The sequence below is a fragment of the Gobio gobio genome (assembly GCF_949357685.1).
Source record: "Gobio gobio genome assembly, chromosome: 10".
NCBI lineage: Eukaryota > Metazoa > Chordata > Actinopteri > Cypriniformes > Gobionidae > Gobio > Gobio gobio.
Window position 1 is genome coordinate 10,345,959 of NC_137116.1, and position 14,255 is coordinate 10,360,213.

At 35.3% G+C, this 14,255-nt stretch overlaps 2 protein-coding genes across 2 annotated transcripts in view; both read right to left on the reverse strand.

Moving 5' to 3' along the window:
• rab35b (RAB35, member RAS oncogene family b) overlaps positions 1 to 14,255 on the reverse strand; it is a 761,740-nt gene that overhangs the window by 595,849 nt on the left and 151,636 nt on the right. The window lies entirely within an intron of this gene.
• citb (citron rho-interacting serine/threonine kinase b) overlaps positions 1 to 14,255 on the reverse strand; it is a gene marked incomplete at both ends in the record, with an annotated part of 92,513 nt that overhangs the window by 64,563 nt on the left and 13,695 nt on the right. Inside the window, 8 exon segments of the mRNA XM_079826492.1 lie at positions 174 to 283; positions 4,558 to 4,674; positions 4,958 to 5,053; positions 7,414 to 7,539; positions 10,226 to 10,366; positions 12,565 to 12,618; positions 12,875 to 12,928; positions 13,014 to 13,184. Coding sequence (XP_079682618.1) covers positions 174 to 283; positions 4,558 to 4,674; positions 4,958 to 5,053; positions 7,414 to 7,539; positions 10,226 to 10,366; positions 12,565 to 12,618; positions 12,875 to 12,928; positions 13,014 to 13,184 — 869 coding nt within the window.

Consider the following 14,255-nt stretch of genomic DNA (forward strand, 5'->3'; position numbering starts at 1 on the left):
TCTGGCCCTAAATGGGTTTCTAAAAACAAGCAAAATCAACAGCTCTTCAGTCAAGCAATACTGTATGTTAGTCTACCTGTAGGCTGTTTACGGTTACACGCATCCACTGCAACTGATTTGCACCCATATCCCTGAATCAGCTCCAGTGTACGTGGTCATGCATGTGAACTCACATGTTTTTCTGCGTGTAAATGCTGCTGTTGGCTGCCAATTTGTTGGCCTCGGACAGCTCAGCGATTCTCTGCTCCAGATTGGTCATCTTTGACTCCATGGCATTGATCGTCTACGTGAAACAGAGCCATTGATGATTAAATTACAACACATCATTCAAAGCAGAACCTTAGTTAAAGGGTTAGTTCACCCAAAAATGAAAATTAGCCCATGATTTACTCGCCCTGAAGTCACCCTAGGTGTTTATGACATTCTTCTTTCAGACGAATATAATAAGCAGTGTTGCCACAGTTACTTTGAAAAAGTAATCTGATTACTGATTACTCCTTTAAAAAGTAACTTAGTTACTTTACAGATTACCTGATTTTAAAAGTAACTAAGTCAGATTACAAGTTACTTTATTAGTTACATTCAGCAGTTGCCGACAACACCCCTGCCGCCTCAACATAGAAATGACAACCGTTTTTGCCAACAGTCACTTTGGAATTGCTAATCCCTATTGGAAGTGCATTTTTAAAGGTAACGTCAACAATGTATCTCCTGACATTTTAAGTTGAAATTAAAAAAATATTTCCTGAAAAAAAAAAACATGTTTTAATAAAACATTTAATAAAGACTTAATATACCGTATTTCCTCAAATAAAAACCGGGGCCTTTATTTACCTGAACTGCAGAAGGTCACAGGCTTTTATTTGAAGCAGGCTTTTGTTAGGGGCAGGCCTGTATTTATAATTCCATCTATTTGAAAAATAATTGTTTTAAATAAGCCGTTTTAAATGAAAAGCGATTGCCTTCAAGTTTTTAAGAAACGTTTGCAAAAAGATCATCATTTACAACAACAGCCAGAAGGGCGACAAAGTTTATTCCACGCTTAATTTCTTGTTTGCACGTGAGGGAACGTTTCTTCCACTTAAGAAGAGTTGTGCACTTTTAAGCATTTTTTTATTTTACTATATCTCTTTACATAAATATTATTTTCTACTTAAAAAAAACAATTTTCCTTATTTTACTAACCCAATGCATCCGCGCTTTTTATATTGGTTGCACGTGAGGGAAAAAAGCTTCCTTCCACTTAAGAAGAGTTGTGCACTTTTAAGCACTTTTTATTTTAATATAGCCTCTTTACATATTTTTTTTATACTTAAAAACTATAATTTCATTATTTTTCTAACCCAACTAATTACTCATTGCGCTTACTTTGCTCAATCCGTTATGGAGCTATTCAATTTTGATTTTGCATATTGTTTTTTAATAAATCGTTCGTGTAGTTCATATGACCACTTTACAATATTTCAATAACATAATTTATTTTGAAACCTATGCTGTTTTCTAGTACAAAATAAAATATTTTACGTTAAATGCAGAGTAAAACAGACGAGAGGCTTAGAGATTGTCAAGATCATTTGTGAAGCCTGCCTAACACGGTATTTTCACAGACTAACACACGTCACATCTCTTATAGACTACAGTATTTAAAATAGTATATGCATCAGTTATATTCTCTATTTAATTTACAGAGCAATCCCCGCAAAATTTTTAGGTTAACTATAGAAGAGACCAGGATTAGTGTGCGTTGCACTCGCAAGACTCGCAACGGGGGCCCCGGGGGGAGGGGGTGTCACGATGGGGGGGGGGGGGGTTGTCACGATGGGAGGGGGGGTTGTCACGATGGGAGGGGGGGGGGGGTGGTCACGATGGTTTCGCTCCTTCGGCACAACCCTACTGTACATTGCGATGAATTTACATGCACATTAAATTAAAGGCATTTAGGAGATTATCCACACAAATGTTTTTGTTCGTGCTGGCAGCGCCCCTGGCCACTATCAGATTTTATTTGAGGAAATACGGGTAAATACTCTCCCCTAGACGCAAGAAGAAAGCAAAAATATACATTTTTACTAAGGAAAATTACTAAAATAGTAACTCACAGTGACTTGGATAAATTACTTTAATCTGATTACTGGTTTTGAAATATTAACGCGTTAGATTACTCGTTACAGGAAAAAAGTAGTTAGATTAGAGTAACGCGTTACTTAGTACTGGCATCACTGATAATAAGAGTTATATTAAAAATGTCCTGGCTCTTCCATAATGTTATTTATGTTTTTGAATTTTGTAATAAAATGGACGTAATTTAAATCTGAGACTTTGTGTCATATCAATAGTAACAAAGCACAAAGATTTTTGCGATGGATTGGAGACGCTACAATGCTCCGTTCATTCATCAACTGAAAACAGGATGACTAATTGATTCTTTGGATTTAAAGGGTCATGAAACCCTAAACCAAATGTTTTGAGATTTTAACAGTTATGAGTGTTGAGCATCATAGAAGTCAATGTTACCATCCATTTGTTTTTATCTAAAAACTAGTTAATTTTAAACCTTTTTTGCACTATATACAACTTCCGGGTTTAAATTCATCTTTGTATCAATGTCACAGAACGTGACGTTTTGTCATACTATAGTACAGGGATGACTCCTAGATGTCTCATACTTATTCATGAGTCTACGTGTCCTTAACCTATGAGAAGATGCCTCGCTTAACACAGCAGCACGCGTTGATTGACAGGCGCTTCAAAGAGTGAGATTGCATTCAGTAAATGAGAGATGCATTAATGGGTCAAAAACGAGTGATTATTTTTGCTTTGTAAGAGTTTCTGCGTCGCACAAGTTCTCTTCAGTAGATCCTGAGTCTTCGAAACAAACACGATTAATCCACACTGTGAGTGTAACCGCTTTTTACAGCCCATTAACTGATCAAACGGCAAAATAAGTCTCAAAAGTTATCAATGATGCACCAGCGTGTTCGTATATATATTTTCTTTGCAGAGAACACGCGGATGGCTGTGCATTTATTTGTGTCGATATGTACTTTATGTATTTGTGTTATTTAAGGTGAGCTACAAAACCATGTGTATATTGTGTTGCGTAATGATATTTTGCAGCGTGCACATTTTCTGGGAAGCTTTGATGCTTTTACGGAGAGTGAAATAAAACTGAATCAGAAGCCGTTGCCGTGTTGTTGTCTCCCCGGATCCGCCTCCACTCCGCAGCTTAACCACGCCCACTTTTATAACATCTTTCAAAACTGTGGTGAGAACTCTGACGGCTGCTAAAACAGGGGTTTCATGACCCTTTAAGAATCGGTTCATAGAAATGAGAATCGATTAAATTCATATTTAAATCAATACTTTTTACCCAGCCCTATTATTTAGTAATAATTAATTATTATTAACTACTATTTATTTATAATAACTATTATTATTATTTTATTTATTTAATGTTTTATTTAATATATTCTATTTTAAGTGAAAAACACTTTTAAAAAGCATCTGATTTTTGATGTTTACCTTATTTAGTTTTCTTCTTTATATTTGGATGTAAAGCACTTTGTGACGTTTGCTCTAGAAAGGTGCTATAGAAATCAAAATGCTTATACAAATACACTCACCTAAAGGATTAGTAGGAACACCATACTAATACTGTGTTTGACCCCCTTTCGCCTTCAGAACTGCCTTAATTCTACGTGGCATTGATTCAACAAGATGCTGAAAGCAATCTTTAGAAATGTTGGCCCATATTGATAGGATAGCATCTTGCAGTTGATGGAGATTTGTGGGATGCACATCCAGGGCACGAAGCTCCCGTTCCACCACATCCCAAAGATGCTCTATTGGGTTGAGATCTGGTGACTGTGGGGCCATTTTAGTACAGTGAACTCATTGTCATGTTCAAGAAACCAATTTGAAATGATTGGAGCTTTGTGACATGGTGCATTATCCTGCTGGAAGTAGCCATCAGAGGATGGGGACATGGTGGTCATAAAGGGATGGACATGGTCAGAAACAATGCTCAGGTAGGCTGTGGCATTTAAACGATGCCCAATTAGCACTAAGGGGCCTAAAGTGTGCCAAGAAAACATCCCCCACACCATTACACCACCACCACCAGCCTGCACAGTGGTAACAAGGCATGATGGATCCATGTTGAGAAATTGAACAGGTGTTCCTAATAATCCTTTAGGTGAGGTGAGTGTAGTTAGACAGTTCCAATAGTTTTTGCTATTGTAGTGAGACTTGATTTCACTGGTATTTGTACCGGCTACAGAAATCTTGGGCTTGTGACAATCCTAGAGTAGTATTACAGTAAACCATACTGGTCTCTTCAGTAAAGTCATCAGATTTGATCAGCATCTACATGATTATTTGTTATTTTGCAGATGCTTTTATGTAAATTGACTGATTTACTAGAAGGAAAACGCTCATTAGAATGATGTGAATGTATTGTCTTGCGCTAGGATCAGTGTTAATGTGTTAGGTCACACCTTGTCATTTCCCAGCTAAAATACACTAGGCTCTCAGGAAGAGCAAAATAACATGTAGTACCGCTTTCTGGTCACTGATCACTTTTCCCCGCTCGCGAGACTCCTCCTCAAAAGCGGTCTGCTTGGAGTCAAGCATTTCCTTTTCAGCCAAATCAGCCTTCATTTGATTCTCTAACACCTACAAAACACACAAGCACTGGGTTATTACAACCTGACAAACGAACAGAAACTACCTTCAAAATGAGGCCTTTAAAAGCTTAATCTGAATCCAAAGATGAACACGAGTCAGGATCTTATATTCAGTCGCTATAAATGTAATAACGAGCACTAAAGTCAGAGTATATTAGTCCTGTGCAAACGGCGCGATGGAGGTAAACCGCTCTGTTGACTCTGTGAAACATCACTGATATTTGTCAGGAGCAAAAGTGTGTGTGTGTGTGTGTAGGCGTGTTTGGCCCGACCTTGATCTTGTCTTCGTACAGCTTTTCCTTCTGTTCCAGGTGTGCTTCCATTCGCTGTGCTGTTGCCTGCGTGTCACGCAAGTTCTCTTCCAGTTCCTGCGTACACACAACAGAGGAGCATTTCAGTGCTCAGGAGTCTCAGTTGTGCTTCATTTACTGTAAGCATCGCCTTGTCAAGGAGAAATTAAATTCTCTAAATGAGATTACTGTGGACAGCAGATCAGATCCAGGGACAATTTGATGAGAAATGTTTGAGAGATTTCTAGCTTTTGAGGGCAGAAAGGCAAATCTGAGCACAGCTTACTAGGGTATTTTTCACAGGAGACTTCGGTAAAAGTCTACAAGTAATCTTACAGATGCGTAGAAAAAACAATAGGTAATGTTTTTTAAATTGATAACATATTTCGTTAGGTCTCCAGCAGTGTTATTTCAGTATTACTTACCTACTATTATAGTATTTATTAATATTTTGAATTGGCTTTTATTTTTATATTTTCCATTTAATAACATTTTTGGTCATTTTGTTATGTATTTTTGTCATTTGTATTAAACTATATTGAATAGAAAATAAATATTTCCCATTTAAGTAATTGTGTTATGTCCTTGTCATTTTTACTATATTTTATTTTAATATTTCTATTTAGCTGTCATTTATTTTTATTTTAGTCATTTTAGTACTTCAACTTCAACTTGTTTATTTCAGTTCTCAATCAATATTTCAATATCATATCAATATTTCAAAACATTCAGGTTTATGTTTTTCATATAATATTTATGTTTTTATTAATCTTTATTTTCAAGATTGTATGGACAAGTAGCAGACGCTTTTATCCCATGTTAAGCATGATATGATAGAAAATATCAATAGAAAAATCTTTTTTTTATTATTGAACCTTTACAAAAATATTTAAAAAAATGTTTGTATGTATTTTTTTGTTGAGTATCAAGTTTGTTATTTTTTAGTCCTTTAAATTCCCTTATTTATTTCAGTTAAATATTTCCCATTTTAGTAATTTTGTTATGTGCTTTTGTCATTTTTATTATATTTTTTAATATATCTATACATTTATTTTTATTTATCTTTTAGTAATTCTAGTACTTCAACTTTAGTACTCCAATTTAAGTTACTTCAACTTAAAACTTACGCAACATTTCAATTTTTTTTTAAGTTTATGTTTTTCATCTAATATTTATGTTTTTATTCATCTTTATTTTCAAGATTGTATGGACAAGTAAGTAGCTCAGATGCTTTTATCCAAACAGTATGTTAAGCATGACATGAAATAATAGTCAGAAAATATATATATATTTTTTAATGGAACAGTTTATTGGACCTTTACACAAAATATATATTTAAAAAAAAAGTGTATATGTATTTTGTTGAGTATCATGTTTGTTATTTTTTAGTACTTTAAATTACCTTAACTTATTTATTTCAGTTAAATATTTGACATTTTAGTAATTTTGTTATGTGCTTTTGTCATTTTTATATATTTTTAATATATAATATTTTTTAATATATCTATTTTCCTGTAATTTATTTGTATTTATGTTTTAGTAATTCTAGAACATCAACTTTAGTTACTTCAACTTAAAACTTATTTATTTCACTTCGACATTTCATTTTTTTAAGTTTATGTTTTTCATCTAATATTTATGTTTTTATTAATCTTTATTTTCAAGATTGTATGGACAAGTAGATAATGAAATAATAGTCAGAAAATATATATTTTTTTAATGGAACAGTTTATTGGACCTTTACACAAAATATATATTTAAAGAAAAGTGTACATGCATTTTGTTGAGTATCATGTTTGATATTTTTTAATACTTTAAATTAAACCTATTCATTTCAGTTAAGCAACATTTAAAATGTTCATTTAAGTTTTTCTAAGTGCAAGATTTCATCTAATATTTATATTTTATTTCAGCTTTATTTCAATTCGTGAACAGCAACAACATTGGTTTCCAGGTCAACTCAAAATTTGCCGTTTCATTTCTAAGCACTTGTTAATCATGACTAAGTCAATAATGTAGTGTATAAATCATCAGGATAAAAACACATCGTCATTGTGACACACATGATCATGGCCAAAGACTGAGATGATCCACTCCTGCAATCTGTCACTTTTGGAGCCGTGACAGGGCCAGAGAGCATGCTGGGAGCTGAGGAAAAGAAGCGGTGTAACTGCCAGGGTAAGCGGGTTGAAGAAAAACGAATAAAAGCAGAAAGTCTATGTTTAATGCAACCGCGAGTGTTTGAGGAGGTGTATCGCGCGCGTGACTAATAAGTGTTACGCGTCTTAATTAAGTAGCTTAACTGCAAGCATGTGACACCTCCATCTCATCGACATGTCGTGTCCTCATAGCTCCAGTGTTTACCTGTTTGTTTGTGTGTGTGTTTTAGATGCAGTATGTGTAAACCAGCGGGAGTTCAGCGCTCGCTTCAGTCTTACCATGATTTTGTCGGCCATCTGTTGTATCTGCTGTGACTTGGTATGAATGTCTTCTTTCAGTTTAGTTTCCCTCCGTTCCACCATCTCCAGCCTCTTCACCTGGTTCTCCAGGGTTTTCCTACCATCCTGTTCCATCAAAAAAAGGATAAAAATCTTATTTTAATGATGTATTGCCATGTTATCCAGGCAGCTTACACTGAAAAAAATGTGCTGTGTGGAAACAACTAAATTAATGGATTTTACTCAAGTCAAAAATATGACTTGGCATCACTGAATCAACATAAATACATTAAGTTGCACCAACGAAATCAGATTTAATAGTTACAGTAGATTTAGAGTTAAATAGAGTTGTGCTGTGTCTAAAAGCAAGCGACAACGTGACATGTTCAACACATTGTATAAATGGAAATTCACATTTGAATAATCAACAACGAATCAGCTTTGAGTTTGAGGCTAAATCTCAGCAACAGTGGATTGCAATGGGTGAATTGAGTTGTTGACATTTATGCATTTGGCAGATGCTTTTATCCAAAGTGACAAACATTGCATTCAAGGTCTACCATTTTTTTTAAGTTCATGCATTCCTTGAGAATCAATGTTTGCTTGTTTGTTAGCCAAAGTCTGTGGCTATTGTCATGGTGAGAAAAATATATCTGATATCCGAAATCTATTTTTTACTAAAAACCCATTTGCTAAAAGCCCGTTCACACTAAGGATGATATAGTTATAATGATAAAGATATAGTCCTAAAAATTGAGTTCACAACACAACTATAACGATAACGGCACAGAGAAACGATATCGTTGGAATCACTTTCAGAATGAATTTTCCAGCTGATATTCAGCCAATGGTTGTCAGCCAATCCGAATCCATTCGGCTTTAAAGAGCTTGAGCATTTAAAGCAAAAGACGATAAAACTGTATCACGCTTAGAATAAACAGAACGATATCACGCACTTGTGTGGACGCTAATATAGTCTATTGTAATATTTAGTGTTCTTCTTCTTCCTCTTCTTCTTCTGCTCTTGAGTCTATGGCAGCTCAAAGAAACGTTTGCGGGAAAGTTATGAAATTTGGCACACTGATAGAAAACAGTCTGATCTATCAACATCGCAATTTTGGAGTCTCTAAACCAATCCCTCTAGCGCCACCACCTGTCGAAAGATGCACTCAGGTTTATGTTAATAACTCTTGAACCGTAAGGGCCAGAAACAAATTTCGTCATTTTGAATTTTCTGAAAACATACTTTTTCAAACTCATCCTAGATGGTTTGTCCGATTTTCACCAAAATTGGCTCAGATCATCTTCTGACCATGGTGGCAAAACATTATAAACAGCTTTTTGATAAACCCAACCAAATAACACGCAAACGAATTTGACAAAGAACACACCAAAATGGATGTGAGGCTATATCTCTGCAACACTTTAGTGTATCGAGATGAGTCTTGGTACATGTCATCACAAGCATGACCAGAGGGTACATGCAGTGTTTCAGCACAGCGCCACCTACTGGTCAGGAGATATGAAAAATGGCTATTTTTGCTTATAACTTCTGAATGGCTTGCCCAAATAAAACGGGTCTCTTTTGATTCAGTGCAGCATACCAAGTTGAAAGATATCTAATTTTCCCATATTGGCCATGTTGGGCGTTGGCCATTTTGAATTTTGTCACTAATTGCTGTATTTCATTAACACATTAGCGTATCATCAACTCGGTATTTGTCATCAGCACCAATGGCCAAATCCTGAACGTACTCAAAAAGTTTCAGAACTCCTTCTGGTTAAAATTTATAATGAAATTCCATATTCTAATGAAACTGGTTTTGATAGATTCCTTGAGTCCTAGCAAGGACAATGATAGCAATTATGCCATACTTGGTCAAACTTGTCCGCTAATTTGAATTTCTTCGCAAAACATTTCTAAACCGTTGATCCGATTTTCACCAAAATTGGCTCAGATCATCTTCAGATCATGATGACTGAAATGTATTAAATGCTTTTCGATTGACCAAACCATTCTCAAATAATGCATCAACAAATCTGATGGCATGGTGCCAAGCTGATTCTGAGTCGTATTATTTAGCTTTGTCATATTGACACTAAACTTTGTATGTGTCATTGTCTGCTCACACTGACCACACAACATCAATTTGGTAACAGCACTACATATTGGTCAAAAGTGATAAGCAATTTAATCATACCATTTTGACTAAAATAATCTAAAAACATCTTTAATTGCTTATTGTAACAGTTTTTTCTGAAGGTCTCAGCCATGCTTGCCTATCAAATTTTTCTTTATTCTTTATGGTTATCACTCTTGGTGTGAAGTGGCCTAAAAACTATATGTGGTTTCTCAAAGGGTTAAAAACAGCACCATCTAACGCTTCAAGGATAAAGGATTTTGACCAAACGAACATGTTGGTGGATCTTCTCCTAGTATCTTGTGTGTCATCCTGGAATAGCCTATTCAGCAACTGGTATAAATAATCTGGTCCCATCAATTCAAAATAATTATAGAAACTTCCTCTCCCAACATTGGGACTGATTTCATGAAGTTTGTTCATGGTTTATAGATCCCAATTGTTTGCCATTTGTTATTAATAGGAATTTAATATAGGTTTTAGATCCATATTAGGTGGTATTGTGCAATTTTCGATGTCTTCCATGTGAATCGAACCCATAACCTACTAGCACCATGCTCTACTGTTTAAGCTACAGGAAAATAATAAAGTTAAATCTAATAATAATTATATTTGAAAATAAAGCCTGTTTAATTCAGTCAGATGGTGAAAAAGAAGTGGCAGTGCTTCACCTCAGTCTCTCGCAGGCGTCTGCGCAGGCTGTCGGTGGAGTCCTCTCTGGTCTGCAGACGCTCCAGGTCTCGCTCCAGACGCTCTTTAGCCTGACGTACACTCTGAAGGAGATCAGTGGCTTCTGTGCTCGCCTTCACGGCCTGGAAGAAAAGGAAGCAGCACTGTAAAAAAATTGTCCAGAAAAAGACTAAAAATACATTTCAGTTAACTGACTATTAATAAAAAAAATAGGGAAAACAAAATAAAAAATTGGTTACCTGTAAATTGAGTGTTCAATGTTTAAGATTGGCCTTATGTGATTTTACTACAAAATACTGTCAAATGTATTGTTTTTGGAAGCACAAACTATAAAGTACCATATCATTTAAAGTGAAAAACAGTAGAAGGACATTCCTAGAATCACATTCAATATGATTGTATTTTATTTAAATAGTTTTGTTTCTTTTTATCATTATGGTGTAACATTTAGTTAATGTTTATTGCATTTATTGTTTAGTTACTCTAGTGGTGTTTGTGTATGATCATGTCTATATATAAGTATTAGCCAAACTTTATGGACAGTATTATTCATCATGTGACTTGCTGTTTTACCACCTTTATTATTATGGTGGTTATCACATTTTAAGGTAATACGCAGATTTTGGTATACGGATGCACTGTTATAAAAATGTTGGCCGATACGATAATTCTTTATATTTAAAATGCCGATAAATCTAAATCCAAATTTAGATTACAAAATTACAAAAACAAAAGACTCACCATTAAAAGCCATGTCCCAAGAACATAATTATAATGTTCTCCTTATAATTTTATGTAGCCTGTATGATACATGTTGCACTTAACTGTATACTATTTTCCTTTTGAAGTGATTCCAATCATATTTCAAGCTGTTCAAAACCATCATGGCAAACAGTGTGCATCTGAAGTGTCTCAGTGGAAATAAAATAATCTATTATTTATCGGCTTTAATATATCGGCCACATTTTTTAATCCGATAACAATAGCATTAAAAATGTACACATATCGGCCGATATATCATGCATCCCTATTCAAGTAGATGGTATATTAACATTATATCACTTAAAATATACGGTTGTAGTTGTAAAATATACAGGCCCCAATATGCCATTCTGTAATATCGGAAATATTGTAACTGTGGTTGACAGATTTACTGTAAAGGACAGTTACACTGTAAAAAAAATATCATAAATCATCTTTCCATGACAAGTCAAATTTCTATGGCGCTTTATAAAATACAGACTATTTCAAAGCAGCTTCGCATGAATAAACTGGAGGGAAAACATAATAATGTAGCAAATTTCATCAACTATGCAACAAATTCAATTTCAGCTGTAAAGCAGCTCTTCAGAAAGTAGAGTCATTATTCTACTCAATTAAGTTAAAGGATTAGTTCACTTCAAGATTTTAATTTTACTCACCCCCATCTCATCCAAGATGTTCATGTCTTTCTTTCTTCAGTCGAAAAGAAATTACGTTGTTTGAGGAAAACATTCCAGGATTTTTCTCCCCATCATAGACTTCCATGGCAACCAAAATGTTAAAGGTCCAAATCAATGCAGTTTCAAAGGAAGGGCTTCAGAGGCTCTGCACGATCCCAGATGAGGAATAGGGTCTTTTCTAGTGTCTTTCAAAAAATAAAATAAAAAAAGAATATACTTTTTAACCTAAATTGCTCATCTTGCCAAGTATTGCGCAATCACGTCGCAAAACTTGGCACGTCGCAGAGCAGCGCAAGATGAGCAATTTAGGATAAAATTTAGTTGTTGTTTTTTTAAATGGTCGATGGTTTGGCTACATAAAACCCTATTCCTCATCTGGGATCGCGCAGAGCCTCTGAAGCCCTTCCTTTGAAACTGCATTGATTTGGATCTTCAACATTTTGGTTGCCATTGAAGTCCATTACGTGGAGAAAAATCCTGGAATGTTTTCCTCAAAATACTTAATTTATTTTCGACTGAGGAAAGAAAAACATGAACATCTTGGGTGAGATGGGGGTGAGTAAAATATCAGGACATTTTCATTTTGAAGTGAACTAATCCTTTAACTTGTGTCAATGTTGCAAAGTTCATCAATTATGAAGCAAGCTCAAATCATTTAAAAGTAGCTCAAGAGAAGATAATAGTGTCATTATTCAGTTCAATGTTGATTCAATTCAGTTCAATAACAGTACTGATGTTGCAAAGTTAGTGCCATTATCACGCTCAAAACGATAATATGCAATAAAACGATAATATTACTGAATATTAATTTAAATCAAACAAAACATATGTTTCAGATCCTCAAGCAGGGCTGAAATCGAAATAAATGTGCACGGTACCTTGGTAAGCTTCTCCTGGAGTTCTTCGATCTTTACTTGTTGCTCTGCATTGGTCTGAAACATTTACAAGCAAAGAAGATTAAAATACAAAAATATTAGCAATTTGATGAAAAGCAGCATGAATTTCCTTCCAGGTCCAGTCTGGTTTATTCTGGTTTGTGCTGGTATGGCATTTTGCTGTAAGTTAATTCACCATGTTGGTATATTGTTGGTAAAGCTAGTACCAAATATGTTGGTCTTCTCAATAGTTTGTCTGCGAAAGGTAAATGGAAATAATGAGTTGTTATTGGTGACGTGGGATTGGATCTACCTTTTGTAATTTGGTCAGAAGTTCCTCCATCTCAGATTTGCCTTGTTCTTTAGCCTAAAAAAAGAAAAATATAGACTGATCAAACCTCGTTGTCCAGCGTGCATCAGCTGGACCGTTCTTGTTTTAAACTTGAACGAACCTTCTGAATCTTCTGCTGGTATTCCACAGCCTTCCTCTTGAGCTCCTCGCTGGTCTGGCGAGACTCTTTCAGCTCGGATTCGTACAGGTCGCTGCGGCGGCGAGCAGCGGAGAGGTTCTCCTCCAGCTGACGAATAGACACTCGCATTTCCTCCAGCTGAGCGTGGTACTCCTGCAGGGTCATAAATGGTTAAAATAGCACTTTAGTTACTCTGTGTCCATGTCTATCAGAAAGAACAGAAACAATGTGTCTATTATTTAGTTCAAAGTTCCAAAATGGGATTTTTTTCTGTCATGCCATAGAAGAAACATTTTTGGTTCCCCAAAGAAACTTTTCAGGCATCAATTCTTAAAACAACCTTTTTTTCTTAATTTAAAGAACATTTTAATAATTTAACAAACCTTTTTTTTCCACTATAAAGAACCTTTTGTGCATTGGAAAGTCATTAGACACTCAAACTGAGCAAAAAATATGCAATCTTGGTGCAGATGCTAATATGTATATGGCCAAGTGAAATTCTGATGCTTGTAATGTAAATCAGTGAGATCTTTATAACAGTACAGCAGATAAAAATGCAAATAAATATCATTGTCACTCTATATCTGCCTATAATAAGTCTTTTTAAACCAGTTTTAAGCAAAGTTTTGATCATGTTGATAGTTTAGACAAGGCTTAGATATTTCTGTATCAAATATGATACAGTAGGCTTTGTAGGGTTAACATATTTAGCAATAGTTTCATATTCTTGAGCTTTAACAGACATGCTACATGAGAAGAATTACAAAAAGTATAAAGGGAACAGATTTCAATGCAGTACTTAGTAAACAGTTTCATGCAAAATGGCAGAATCAAATAAAACGGGCGAATTAGAGGACCTTTGTGAGAACATGAGGCAGAGAGGAGATGAAATCAGTCTGAGTAATCGACCATGTGATACAGAGAGAGACCAGCACATGAAAAGCAGAGCGGAGAAGTGGATATATAAGTGTGCTGAGTGGGTGAAAGGGCAGCGAGTGGGCGGATGGAGTGAGTGTGCCAGTCCGAGTCCGAACAGCCCTGTTCGTTTCATCAGCCATTAACTACAGGTCACAAATCGCATGCCTGACGAAGCCATAATCGCCTAACGAGATGTCTTACGGCATTTAACAATAAATGGAAGCCTGGAGCTACGCTAGAGGGGGAAAGGAAATTCGGCATGACAAGCATAGAAGATAAAATCAGTAACTGCCTCTGTTTATTAAA